This window comes from Solanum pennellii, chromosome 6 (genome assembly GCF_001406875.1).
Source record: "Solanum pennellii chromosome 6, SPENNV200".
NCBI classification, from domain to species: domain Eukaryota; kingdom Viridiplantae; phylum Streptophyta; class Magnoliopsida; order Solanales; family Solanaceae; genus Solanum; species Solanum pennellii.
Window position 1 is genome coordinate 56,420,330 of NC_028642.1, and position 15,174 is coordinate 56,435,503.

General features: G+C 34.1%; 1 protein-coding gene across 1 annotated transcript; it reads right to left on the reverse strand.

The window, feature by feature from the left end:
* Nucleotides 1–888: 888 nt before the first annotated feature.
* LOC107023873 (ubiquitin carboxyl-terminal hydrolase 8) lies at nt 889–13,597 on the reverse strand. The gene is made up of 13 exons (XM_015224700.2): nt 13,315–13,597; nt 12,040–12,285; nt 11,317–11,458; nt 9,732–9,791; nt 9,561–9,656; nt 8,271–8,606; nt 7,702–7,842; nt 7,404–7,574; nt 5,902–6,159; nt 5,558–5,706; nt 3,199–3,747; nt 2,277–2,550; nt 889–1,668 (listed from the first exon to the last, which is right to left on the reverse strand). The coding sequence occupies exons 1-13, from the start codon at nt 13,401–13,403 to the stop codon at nt 1,552–1,554; spliced, it is 2,628 nt and encodes an 875-aa protein (XP_015080186.1). The 5' UTR covers nt 13,404–13,597; the 3' UTR covers nt 889–1,551.
* Between the last annotated feature and the right edge of the window lie 1,577 nt (nt 13,598–15,174).

Sequence of the window (15,174 nt, forward strand, 5' to 3'; positions counted from 1 at the left end):
AAAAATACATTGAGCTAGTGAATCAAATCTATCAAAAAGATATTTGTTGTGACTTGTGAAAGTAAAAGAGCAAATTTCAGTAGGAAGTCTTTTCTCTTTTAACATCATATTTCTTTTTAGAAAAAACACTTATTTATATCATCCATTAAAAATTTATTTATTTACGTTAGACTCTTCCTTTTAATTTTTTTTTTTTATAAAAAAAAGGGTATGGGCTTTAAGCTGCAGAATCTGTAACGTCAAATCATGTTAGTTGGTATTTTGGAATTTAATGAAAGTGGTGGGGGCTATAGTAAGTCTGATCAGTGCGTAAAAAGATAGGTAGGTTTCTGAGGTATACTTGCTTTGATATTCATTTATAAATCAGTCAGCACTAGTCTATCCTGTCAAAGACACTATCCCAAAATTAAAGGAGTAGGAATGAATAATAATTTCGAAATAGAATATATTTTAACATGATACTTGGGGTACAATTGTCAATTGTTTACTATATATATACTACCCCTAAAAGATTAACTTTTGAAAATAAAAATGAAGTTGCATTGATTATAATTTTTGAAAAAAATATATATATAAATACACAGTATACCAACCATATGACAATTGTACATTTAGGTATCGCTATGAAAATTTCGAATACCAGATGGTTAAACTCGAAAAAACAGATCTTCAAGCTCTTTGTTTGTTTTTGAAGTAGCTACTCATCTATCACCTTATACCCTGAAAAAAAAAGAGGTGTGGGTGGGGTGGGACCCACATGCATGTTACCCTATATAAAGAAGGGTGGTCCAGTCCAAAATATTCAAAGGACAGTCAAGAAAACTAAGGATATAGTACTTTTTGGGGTTTCCTATTATGATATAGACCAACCAGATATTGAAAATAAATTTAGGTTTAATGAGAGATTCAACAAGATCCACCAATCTAGCTGATGTTCAGTCTCTTTCACATTGGTATACAATAATATAGACATAAATATAATGTACTCCCTCCCTCGTAAGAGCTCAAACCCGATATCTCTCGTGACTAGAATGATCATATTCATCTCATAACAAGCTCGAGACTCAACCTCAGTCTCCTGAGAAACTCTATTGTGAATGTGCCTATATCAAAGGTGAAAATGGAAGCTAGAACCAAAGTATAATTAATGCACATTGGAAATTATCACCAAAATTGCAAAATGTAATTCCCTATCTTCTAATGACATATTCAATTAACTTCATGTCATAAAAGACCTTACCTTTGTTTGCTTCCTCCCCTGTGCATAAACAATCTGTTCCAAACTATTTTCTGATCTGTTGCGATAATTAAGGAAAAGTATCTTCTATTTAAAACGGCTATGGAAACATAAACTTAAATTTCTTTCCCTCTTTGCTACACTGCTACATAACCATTGTTACCACTTCACTAGATTCTTTTTTGACCCAAAACTACAACTAAACTGGATGCCAATGGTGCCAAAGGTCAAAGAATGTTGAAACCAAACCCATTCCTGTAAGGCTTTGCGAAAAGATAAATCAAGCCTTGATGTTTAGTAACTATAATCTAACGTTAGGTTTCTTCAACTCGTCTATAAAACAGAACATAAGCTGCTGAGGTTTTGATCTTGTCCTTGTTGATGGGAGACACATGGCTGTCATCGAAGTCGTACCACCGATCAGCACCTTGCTACATTATTAAGAAAAAAACACAGGTTACAATATTTGAATTAAATTGGGAAAACTGGAAAGGCTCTTTCTGGCATATTCTTCATGATGCAGATGATAACAACAGAACGAAGATGCATGACTAAACTTTAAAGTTCAATATACAATGGAGACACATGCAATTACATAAACTATACACGCCTACGAAACATGATATTTCTAAATTTCCCCTTGGAGAGAGGTACAGTGACCCTGACTCTGACTCTGACCCCCACCCCCCACCCCTCTCCCCAAGTTCTAGTCTTTTTTTTTTGGATAAGCTGAAGATTATTTTAATCATAAGATATTGCGAGTTAAAGTTTTGTCAAGAAATCGTACAAAGATAATGCTGCAGAAAATACAAACGAAAGGACTTGTTTTACATTGCATATTCAGGGAGTCTAACAAGTGCATTATATCATGCAAATCCAAAACTAACTTCCCTTTCATCCAGAAGTACAAATTTTGCATACATCTATACCGATCATTAGTATTCCAATTTTATCAGGTTTAAAAATTTCTATTTTACATTAGAACAGAATCACAAGAAAGCAAAAGAAGCAAGGTATTCAAAATTGCAGCACCACTTACATGAACAAATGCAGTATAGTGACCCCCTCCCATGCTTCCATAATGGTTGCTAATTGCATAAAGCATATACCGATAGGAAGATTTTCCATCCTTGTAGGCCATATATGAGGATAAATCGAGATCATGAGTGGGGAAGTCAACGTATGTCTCCAACTTGTTCTTTATAAACCGGCTGTATGAGAACCTCTTCAGGTGGATGACCAGAATTTCCGGCAGTCTCCAAAGATCCAACTTCTTAGTGGCTTGGCGATGCTCCTTACATCCAGGGCAAAACCTAATGTTGGATACGAAACAAAAACGTTAGGCAGATCATATTCATACTTCCAAAATGAATGACACAAAAAAATGATTAGATGATAAAATAGAATATTAGAATTTTTGCATGAAAGAAGTCTTTTCACCCGATCAATATGACTGTCATTGCCAGAAGTGGCCCTGATAAATAACTCAATGTCATTATCTAAAAACTGTATATAGTTGATTTGAATAGACAAGAAACAAAAGAGGTGCTACACTTCATGCAATGTGCAGAAAGTCAATAGAGGTGTTACGTGACAGCATCAGCCAATGTCGTCATTTCTTTAACATAACTGAACTAGTGGTTTGGAGGATACTGCTCATGCCATGCTACAAAGTCAAGGTCCAATTTGGTTGAGGCTAATAAGAACAGTTTAAGCCCCATAAGCAATCAAGGTGTGGTGAAGAATATTGACCTAATTGAGATAAAATTTTGTATCATAGGGAGAATACAGTTATGTAATTACGAATGTTGAGGATTTATGATTGTTAGCACAAACCAAAAAAGAAGAATAAAGAGAACCATTTCAAGAAATCTCTGAACATTCATGTGTTATAATTTATAAATATAAAACTTGTGGACAGATGGCGTACAATCACAGAAGTGAAGGAGCTGCATACTTACCACATATCTTCTGGCCCTAGAGGTTCTTCCTTCAGAAATGCCTCAAGACATTTATACAGTGAGACAGAATCTTGAGGTCTCTTGCCAAAAAACCCAGATTTGAAAACTTCGGGCAGTGAGCTGAAAAGACTTGTATTGTATTTTTCAACCATTTTAGGTGACCAATTTACAAGTACATTTAACCGTCCAGGGATATCTGTGGACTTTAATGGCTCATTCATTACAATCTCAGCGCCTTTAGTAATTGCCTTATCATCTGATAGATAAAAATGAAATTCCATATCTAAATGTTCGGCAGCATTTTCCTCAGCAATGCTCGCTGGAAACCCATTTACTCTTTTGTCATCAGGTTCCATTTCTGTACGTACTTCAGTAGAACTTCTATCAAAGTTATGCTCATCCGTCTGGGCTCTATTTTGGACTAAGAATGGTACAAGTAACTGTAGATAAAGACTACAGACATCAGATCCTTTAAGAACTATACCATGTGCGGCAAGTGGAATACCAAATGCCTTCCAATTTGAAGTCAGCTTCCCGTATATATAATGCCTGCACATGCAGTCTTTATTAGATTGCTAGAATGAGAAAAGGAAGCAAGAAAAATATTTTTTTCCTAAGTTAAACATCAGCCATCTTATTTAATGAGTAGTGGAATGCTACAAGATCTTTCCAGCTTAACAGATCAAAAATTAAAACAACAAAAAGAAGCAGCAGGAAATTCCACAGTATGAACAACTCTAATAGTTAAGATGCATGAAAAAAGCAATAGTTTCCTTTTTGCATCTTCATGATTTGTACACATAATCTAGAAGGATAACACAAATTATTTCAACTACATGTTACTCCAGGAACCATGTACAGCGATGATTTGTAAAGCATTCAGGTGAGGCAAGTTGAGACTCAGAATGTTCAATAGGACTAGATATACACCTCACTTTTTCTTTACACAAGATGCAAGTATATGGCAACTATCAAAAACATTCTCTCCGCCCCATAAAGGAAGGGGTAAGGTTTGTGTACACCCCACCCTCCCAAAAGGTCTGCGTACACCCCACACCTTCCCAAGACCCCACTTGTGGGACCACACTGTGTGTGTTACTGTACAAGTATATATGGCAACTAACAACCTACTCTTTCAACTATCTTGAGTTCAAGTTACCATGATTAATCAACCACTCTCCATAGTAAACTAATCGATTGAGAAATTTTTTGGAAAAGGCAATTCATAAATATCCTAATCTTAACACCCCGGGCCTTAGTTCAAGTGGAAAAGATTGAGAGACGTGTCGCTTATGTCACAAGTTTGAACCCTGTTCTATACGAACTAAGCTTGGTATTTAAGGGAGAATGGTAGGAAGAGGGGACCATTATCCCCGAGTTCAAGGGTTGTGGTTGGTCCTAAGGGTGGCCCTAGAAGGAGTTCTCCATCCACCAAAAAAAAAAGAAATATCTTAATTTCACTGAGCTGGCTAATAGTAAAAGGATATTTGAATAACAATATTGTAGTTCTTGGCCTTAGAAACACCAATATTGAGACTAACTGAAACAGTTGAAATTGTTTGTATGATATGATAGAAAATTTTGATATTGAATCAAAAGAGTAACAGCTATTTTACCTACACTCCTCAGTGATGCTTATAAGCACAAGTGTAGTGATCCCAATAAGATAGATCATACCAACACTTTCAATGCTTTCCGAAGTTATGATAAAGTTGTTTGTTAGACTGTTCAGTGGATCTTTTTTATTTCAATTTTTGACAAGTGGATAAAGTAGTCAAAATTTGAGCAAAGATGAATTCCTAGCAGACAAGAGGCGCAACCACCAGAAACAAAATAACCTTCATTATGATCTTTAGATAGTGGCATAGTGCTTTCTACTTCTATTTTTTTTTCTCACAGAAGACAGTCTAAAGTGAATGCTCCTTCCTAACAAAAGACTAGTTGTAATCTAATTTACTTACAACTGACATTTAGAAATACAACGAATCATACATCACTTGCTCTAAAATCAAGGTAAATTTGATATTTTGGTAAGTAATTCTTTAACCTCAAAATTTCCATATCTGCGCTTCTTCAAAGGATTGGTTGTGAGAATAATGTTGACACATAAATCTTTTTACTACATTATTAGTAACAACATATACCTTCTGCAGAGAAGATTTTTTCAATTCTTTTAAGCAATTGAAACCATAAAGTACACCCACAACCAAACCCTACCACAAGGTCAGAGTGCTTTTTTTTCCAACTCATGAAACATAGCTGTGCATGTAAGACACGTCGTAAAATGAATAGTAAATGTTTGATGAACTTCAAAGGAAAAAAGATAAATGCCCAAATTATGAGTAAAGTCAGGACATACTCATCGATCTGTTGATGTGTAAACATAACCAAGGGGGCTTCTTCAGTACCCTTGTGCAACCGATAAGCAACAAGTCGGTCACCATCTCTTATTAAAGACAATGAATCGGATGGCTCCTCAAGATAACGTATAATGCGGTTGTTGTATATCTGTGACCAGTAAATGGTGTAAGAGCTAGAATAGAATTTTATTTTGGAAATACGGGGGGAAAAAGGGAACTACTTGACTATCAGACACACCGTATATAAGAGCTGGAAATAAGTTTTATTTAGAAAACAGGAACCAAGCAACAACTCGAAATACATAGAGACCATTTCTCATCTTACTGGAAATTGTGCACTAACCTCAGCCACCAAAAGGGTCTCATCAGACTCCAAAGAGCATGCAATGCTCAAAGCACGAATTAGATCTTCAAGCTTTCCATCCTTGGGAACAGTGATTGTAAATGTAGATATCTGAAGATCACTGCCACTTTCTATAACTGTGAGAGTCATCGACCTCATAGATGTAGATGGCAGAGGCAGTGACAAATACATGAATGGATCAAACATGATGGAGACCTTTTTGCAAACAGGACAGACCAATGTGGAGCGATATTGACCCTGCAACAATTGAATAAGCTCCGAGAAATAAGACTACATGAAAATTGTATAAATACACAGGAAAAAGATTCAGATTAAGTTGACGTCTAAATGCTCCTGAGGGTAACAGGCAAATCATGACCTGCTGGAAAACATTAAGTCAAGGCTAGCATGCGAGCACCTCGACTAATGTTACAAGGTACCTACTACCTGCCACCAACACAGGTACCAGGTAAAACTATCCAAGAACCACCTTGTGTTTTTGTCTCTGGCCGGATTTAAACATGATAACTCATGGTTTGCAAGTCGCAACTCACTTTATTGACCACTAGAGCACACCCTTGGATGCTAGAGTCAACTTTATTATACAAAATATAAAAATAAAACTAAATAATGAGAAGACGACAAGCTGTCCTCAATGTGTTGTAGTTGAAAATTATCTTAGAAGTGCAAAGCTTTATCTCACAGCTGATTGGTCTAAGATGTGTCTAGATATTATATGCCAACCTAGACCACGTAATGAATAAATAGACCAATACATTCCAAGCCCCTAATGCCTATAGACTGCATAAATGTCAGCACAATCACGAGGTTCAAATTTTCATGGGTTTCCGGGATAAGGTAAGTTCAAATTTTCATGGGTTTTTCGGATAAGGTAGGTTCAAATTTTCATAGGTTTCCTGGATAAGGTAGGTTAAAGTTTTCATATAATTAAACTTGTAAAAGAATACTCACAAAGACATTTAAAGGAAAATTCAGAGCCCATTTAGAGAAAAGGAAGCAACACATATAAAACTAATTTGTTTTGATAGAAACCAGAATCCAAAATTCATCTCTTTGTTCAGGAAAATTTTCCTTTTAAGAAGATCTGACCCAATTTTTCGCATCAACAAATAGTATAAGAATACATTAAAAGTACAATATGTTTGAATCTCAAGATAAATTGTGTCAATCTCTTTTGGAGAAGATAAAGAGTTTTTATTGATAAATAACGCAGAGAATCTAGACAAAATATTTAGGGCATTTGAAGTAAGCTTCAGGAATACTGGTTAAACTTTCCCAAACAGTTGGGATATCATTCAGTAAAGTTCCGGATATAGTAAAACATTATACCACTTCACTCTTCTTGCTTTTCGAGTTAATGTTGAAATGAAATCAACGATTTCCAACTTTTGGCAGTGAGCTACAAGATAATTTTGGATGCTAGTGAAATAAAATGTTTTCTACTTCTAGTGAGATATGAGAAAACATCGTGAGTTACTCACTTGGCACACGTCCACTATGATGGAATCATTACGAGCCAGATGATAGTGCCAGTATTCATCAGCGATTTCTTCATCTGGACGATCATCTCCATCCTTAGCTTCAACATAAGGCTTATCCTTGACGCGGTTCAAATCTTCGTGAAGTCCATCCAATAGAAAAGCTAAGACCTCCTGCGGGTATGCATAAGGAGAATCAGATGTCAAAAGATGCACACAAAATGAGAGGGCACGAAAAGTGAGCATGAATAAATGACTTGAACTTGGAAAGTTAACCCAACAGGAAGGACTGAAATTGGACCTGAGAATCATGCTGATTGAAGCCACTGAATTGAGGAGCAAAATGTGAGAGCTTAACTTTGAATGTTTTAGGTGCCACAGGACTAGCTCCAGGAGCCCATAATTTCTTCAGAAGGTCACCAAAACCAGAGGCAATTTCTCCCTGAAACAATTGAAAGAGACAAACTTAGGCAAAACAATGTGTAAAGAGACAGAATAGAACACAATACTTAGTTGGGAATATTGAGGTGGGAAGGAGGAGGAAAAGTAAAAGAGGTAAGTTTATTTTCCTGTATTTGGTAACAAAAAGTAGAGAGATATCCTTCAAGCCATAATTTCTTAAATCTACGAAATTGAATGGAATGGATATGTTTCTTTTTTTTTTTTTACTTTTTCCAGGATAACCAAACACAGTTGGAGGAAATAATGAATTCTTCACCTTGTAGTAATCGATTCAATTTCTCTTTTGACTTTTCCAACCAAACATAAAGTATAACAGGTTAAGGGATGTTAACATTGAATTATTCAGAGAGAATTGAAGAAAACATCTAAACAACCTGCAATGATCTTGAAATACTAATCATTGCTTACTTTCATTCCCAATGGGTTGTCATGATTTATTTCTCTCTTGTAGTCCCCGAGAAAGTAATCAACGAGCTTTGGCGTATGTGCAAGGCACTGGAGAGCACTGTTCATGAAACAGGTGTTCCCTAGGTTTTGCAATCCAGTCAAACCCAAGGTACCAGCTTCACATGAACCTCCAGAAAAAGATGAGGAACTGCTCCTAGTGAGATTAGAGGTTATACCACTGCCAGAACCATTCATCAGAAGAGAAGAACCATTAAGGTATGATACTGACATCTCATCCTTTTTTGCTTTATTTTTAACAGAATCTGATAACCCATAAACCTGCAACTCCAAGAGCAGCTGCAAAGCAAAAAATTAAGAGGAATCATTCCTTGCTTATTGACGGTATGAACCATCAAACACATAATTCTAGAGTCACTAAGAAGACTGTAAGATGACCAATAACCAACGAATTACTTGAATGATATTGGATAGCTTAGGTAATGGGTAATATACAAGGAAAACAAAGAAAATAAAACAGCAAAAACTTTCACATCCTTCTCATTTGTTTCACAGGTACACAATCAAAGGAAACACAAACCAAACAATGATTATGAAACAAACTGGTAACAACTTCCACAAATGGAAGAAACAACTACTAAATAGTCCATATTTTTGTAATCATATATCCAGCTAAAAATAGCATAAACTAATTCACTCATTAGTTTGACAAACCAAATGGGTGTATAAGCAGACTGTTCTAACAAACAGTCTCACTTTGTGTGTTTCTCTTGTCCCACGGTAAAATAGAAGAACTAAATCTTCTTAAAGGCTACATCATTCAAACTGCAAAAAAGAGCACATCTACTTCTATTGGCTGAATTACTCCAGTACAACCCCTAACAGATGTTAGGTGTGGCGGTTAGGCATCCTTAGATGAAAGAGTAAAAAGGAGATTCACAGAAAACTGATTTAATGGGCTAAGCATTGACCCATGCCCAAGAAAAAGCAAACACTAATATAGAAAAACATATGATCTCCCAGTATGCTGGAGAAAACTCCTTTCGTCACTTCAATCTTAGTTGGAGTTTTAAGTGAGCATATTCATCAACTTAGTCACTGTAACCCTTTCTATGAAGCAATCACTAGTTAAAGAAATAAAAGAATCTGCTAAAAGAACTTAATTAGAAAACCAGAAAAAAGTAAACCAAATTATTTTCTAATGCAAGACAGAAAAATAATGGCAGATGCTGCAGAAGCATTGGCAGACTTTTAATTGGTAGTCATGATTATGACAGAGTTAGAACTACATACATCTTGCTCTGACTGCTTCTGAGAGTCTTTGATCATATCATTACTTTCATTTGAAAAAAACAACGCCGTCTGCCCAGATAAATCCCAAATCCTTGACTGCAGAGAACCAAAATGCCATTAATCTTCTCAAACAGTCCTTTGCAATTGATTAACAAAAATATCGGAACTTACGGGTTCTGTATCCACACTAAAAATTCTGTAAGCTCTTCTAAAGCACTCAACTGTATTGTCCTGAATCAAATGTGAGAAAACAAAATGTTAAAGCTAGATCAGAAGGATATAAAGCAGTACAACTGAACTCCAAAGCATAGGTGAAGATATATTGCAAGATAAAACAAGTAACTTCGTCCAAAGAAAAAAATGCAAACGTCTAACATGCAACACTTTACAAAATGTAAACAAGTTATTCCAATTACTTAGTAAAATGAGGTACTTTTGGAAAATACATTTTTATGAACACAAGCTGAGGTAATAAAAGGACAAGTTGATACTAACATGTTAAGAGAAAAAAAAACTCGAATTAGCATCAACATTTGGGTGAATGATAAATACGAAGTAGCATGAAAAGATTACGGATACACAAATTCTCTTGGTCTAGCTTCACATGTGACCCTTTTCTCTAATTATTTCCTATTAGTTTAATAAAATATGGAATTCTCTATCTATTTTACTTCGTCGCACTTCGATGTAGTTTCAATAAACAATCTCAGCTGTATCAACTAGCCTAGTTTATTCAAACCAGGGTTTCCTCTTAGACTTCAGTGATCAAGAAAGAGAATTTGTCAATATAGATAAAGGTGGAATCTCAAAGCATCCTTGAGTTTGGTATATACTTCGTCCAAGCCATTTAGGGGAACGAATGATTCTGCTAATACTTAAGATGTGAGATAACTTGTTAGTTTTAAATTAAGAGGATAAACCTGTAACTGAATCTACTATATTATCTTGAAACTGATTGATTACCAACTACATAGTTTCTTCTGATCCAAAAGTGGGAAAGGGTGGGGGTGCTTGTATCAGTGTACCAATTTCATGTCATAGCTACAGACATACAAAAGGATGTATTAGCACATATTGTTGAATATTGCACCGTTTTACATTGTTAGTTCCTGTCTATAAAATTAACTCTAGAGTAATTCACTTTGCTAGAAAGACAACACAGTGATGGAAAAGTGTCCTTATATCATTTTCACACAGACTCACTCCCTAGAACTCTCGTTGTAGTCATAATTTCCTGATGAGCAATTTTGGAATTGGGAATTACAAGCATCAAATGCTTCAAGTGAACTATATAAATAGCAATTGGATTGATATCATTGTTTTACGAATGCATGCTACCATGCAAAATTTATAGTCCACTATATCAGGGAATAGATACCTATCAAACTAACGTACTTGTCATCTATTTGCAAAACTCAACACCACAAATTGTGTGAATTGACTAATATTTAACTGTAAAACAAAAGTGGAAGAACTTTAGCTGCTATTTCCCTTCCTAGTAATTCATGTGAGGATGATATTAGATGGATTCATGCATAATCTTCGTTCTTAAAGTTGATATATTGAGCATTGCCATCTTAGTTCCTTCTGAAAATTTCAACAATCAACAGTAACAACAAAAGTGATGAAAAAGAAAGCCAGCTTCTCAAGGGCTATACCGAAAGATCATATGATTATGCACTCTATTAATATTATGATAGTACAAATCTCATTGGAATGATAGATGGAACTAGAAATTCAAGAAGTTATTTTTAACCTTTTTGCTAATCCTGACTCCTAAGGAACTGGTTTCCCGTGAAACAGAAAGCCTCAGCTGTAAAGGATAGACATCCGCAATATCCTCATCTGTAACTGAAAAGCTTTTTCCATTCTTAGCAGCAGCTTTAGAGTTACTGTGCCTGAAATATGAGGGAGCAATTCCAATCAAATTAATCAGAACTCTAAAATGAAGAGATCAACTTTTACATAGTTCGAAATGCATGAAACTATTAACGTGCTAAACATCCAGTTACTGGGATCCAAAGACAGATTCTGTTTCTTAAATGTGAAGAAACACCAAAAAGGAAAGTGAAATGATCAGTTATAAGTTAATCTCACCCCAAATAGAAAAAGTGAGAAAGAAACAAAGGAAATAAAGAAGCATTTTAAAGTTACAAGAACAAATGGTGGTTTTTCAGAAAGAAAGTATAAAATGCTTTATACATTGAGCTTCCATATACACTAATAAGGCATTTAACAAAAAATATATTTACAAATCGGATTTTTCATCCAACTAGAAACCACAATGAAGTCTCGAAAGGCTTGAGGCCTCTATAATATGAAATGAAAAAGTGAGTGGTCTCAAAAGCAGAAGAAACCAACAAACTAACTTCAAGTGGTTCTCAGAATGCTCAACAACTTTAGTGTAAATCTCAATAAGAAGAGGTTTCATCATACGCATTTCAAGGAATACAAAGAGAACAGAATTCTAAATACTAACCATTTGAGTGCCTGCAGCCACATGTCGCCGGGGACTAACGCATAGTCCCGGCCTGATACCCCAACTTCACCATTCTCCTGACTCTGTGATAAGGATTCCTCCTCTCTCCTCAAGTTAAATGCGATATCTGGGCTAAATATGTTGTTAATGAGTTTCATTGCTCCATAAGATGGAGCTGGTGCTACTGCATACAAGGTAGCCGACTTCCCATCTGATGGTGCTGAATCCTGTGCTTCCTTCCACCACCTATAATGACAAATACAATTTCTCAGTAGTGCTGTAAATGTAGATGTGCCTGTGGAGCTTGTGATATATGCATGTGTAACACTTTGATCCACTCCATGAAAACACACGGAGACCAATAAAATCTTACCTAGAGAAGATACTGCCAAGTGCAAACGATAACTTCTGGAAATTACGGTCTCCAGCTATTTACCCCCACCCTGCCTACTAAAACATTCTCTTTCTTCTTAACAACCAGTCTCAAGCATCAATTTTCTTCTTTTCTTTCACGCTCTCCTCTACCCCCTACTAACCACAGAACTTCGCCACTGATAGGAGCTTTTTGTAATAAAGAGAAACAACATTTCAACAGACAGCATACGGTGTGATAAACCTAAATCTTATGTAGAAGGAACAATTTGTCAACTTCTTTTGAAGTTTATACTATTAGACAGACAACCAACGTTTTCAGATCTCTTTAGCACTTCCCCATACTACTTCTCAACTATTAACAACATCAAAGAATATCACAAAACCCAAAATCCAAGACTATACTTTCTTATGCTAAAGTCACAAACACGCACACGATTCGATCCAAAAGCTAAGAGGTGAGCAAAAACCAACAACATTGATTAAAAACCAACACTATTTCAATGTATAAAGCTCATACAATCACCAATCCAAATGAAACTTAAAAAAAAAAAAAACACGATTTGATCCAGCAGATTAAAAGTGATTACAAACCTATAACATCTCAATGTACTAAAACTAATACAGCTACCAATCTAAACAACAAGTAAAAGGAAAAAAAACTAGCTCTAGTTTCAACTTTCTCGTTATCTCATGGGTGCAGATATATCTCTGATTCAGATTCGGATTCAGCTGAATTGGATCAAACCCACATCATAAAATCAACTCATCGAAGCAAGCCCGGAGAATTGAATTCCTGATTATAATCATTAATTTTTTTCCCAATCCTTTTGTGTTTGCTATATAAACACTTGCATGATGAATGGGTCAAGGAAAAGAGACAAAATGGGGAAGTGGGCTTACCTGTAAGGAACGAAATAAACTCGCTGGTCATCTTTTACAGAAGATTCGGTCTGTTGCTGTTGAGAAGAATCCTCCGATGGGTTATCCATTTCTATAGACGGAATTCTAGAGAGAGAGAGAAGGTAAGAGAGAGAAAGACTCGGAGTTTCAGAAATGGCGGAAGAGATTTGCAGCAGAAAAAATGTACACCATTTTATAGGAATGAGAGAATGGCGGATTTTGCAGAGAAACAATTGGAGCTTTTTTCTGTGAAGAGGATTCAGGGGAAAGAATATTTATGAAAAAAAATACAGAAAATAATTTAATGCTTATATATTTAAATTTTTTTACACTTAAAATACTTTACTTAATCAAATAATTTTTCAACAGATTTGTTTAAATTCATAAATTCACATAAAAAAAATAAAAAAAAGTTCTAAGGACAGATCAGATTGACCTTGACTGTACATATTATCTTAATACAGCTAATTCTATAATATGTCTTTTTTATTTATTTCTTTTTTCCTTCTTTTGTTTGTTCCATATTTTTTTATTAATTTTTTTTTATAATGGACAATACAATGAAAAATAATTCAAGTGACTTTTTGTATTTTGATACAAAATCAGTTTGAGAAGTGATGTTAAATAAATAAAAAAATTGTTGGTGAAAGTCTAATATGTCATTTGTTCTAAAATTAGTATGTTTAGAAAATTCCAAAATCAGTCTTGTTTAAAAATTTACGACAAAAATAGCAATAATTATTATTTTTTATCTTTATATTTAAAAACTATTACTTCTTAATAGTGTCATTTCTCAAAGAATATCTAATAATTTAAATAACTTAATAAATTATATTTCATATTTATTATTATTTATTTTGCGACGAGGAAATTTTTTTTTTTTCCTTTAAACAGCTTTAGAGTACCTTTTGATGTACTTTTTATTTATAATTAACAATTAACAAAAAGTTTATTCAATTTTCATTTGACTTGAAAGGTCAAACACCCTCCAATTAAAAACTAATCTTTTTAGCCTTAAATAGGTTTTCTTTTAATTTTCTATATTACTACATATAGATGGAATGTTTTTTTCTGGGCTATCTTTTCAGTTATAAATACTGTTTTTCAACTAAGAATTTAAGAGAGCACAATCTAGAATTGTTTTTTTCTACATTAATGTATAGTTGAAATATTTTCAAAAATAATTATATTATTTTATAAAGTTGTGTAAAAGTAAAATAGAAATAACTCGATATAATTGGTGGTGTAAAATCAAGTCGTATTGAGAGTTTTAGTTTATTCAATAGAAAATTGAATTTGTATATATTTTTATCTGTTGAATTAACAATCCTGTGACATTTTATGTTCATAAGAATAGAAAATAAAATAATTCTAATATCAAACATTTCACGATAACTAATTAGTGAGCTTGCAACTTAGCTATAGAAACTTTTGAAAAAAGAAAAATCATAAAAACCTAGTGTTCTACATAGAATTTATTCAAGCAGTTTAATTGGAAATAAACTAATTTATAATAACAAATAATTGTCTTTTATCATTATTAACTCAATTAAATTTATTTATTTTTAAAAATAACATAAAATATTGAACTATGAGATCAATTTTTAAAGCAACTTTGGGGTGTCTAAAGCATAAGCTTTTGTGACTTGGAGAGTATGATTAAGCCAGTCTTGATGTAGAAGTGAAATGTTAATTATTAATTTGGCAAAATACTTAGTAGTGTTAATTGATATTTAAAAATAAATAAATGATGATTTAGAATATGATATTATAATTTATGTATCTTTTTAAAATTAAAATCTTAGAAAGCAAATAATATAAAACGACTGTAATATTATTATGAACGAATTTGGTATGTGT

Coding starts and splice junctions, on each gene's coding strand:
- LOC107023873 (XM_015224700.2), bottom strand. CDS start 13,403: ATGGATAACCCATCGGAGGATTCTTCTCAACAGCAACAGACCGAATCT. Junction 9,657..9,731: donor TTAGTGTGGATACAGAACCC/GTAAGTTCCGAT, acceptor GGTTCTCTGCAG/TCAAGGATTTGGGATTTATC. Junction 7,843..8,270: donor ACAACCCATTGGGAATGAAA/GTAAGCAATGAT, acceptor CAATTGTTTCAG/GGAGAAATTGCCTCTGGTTT.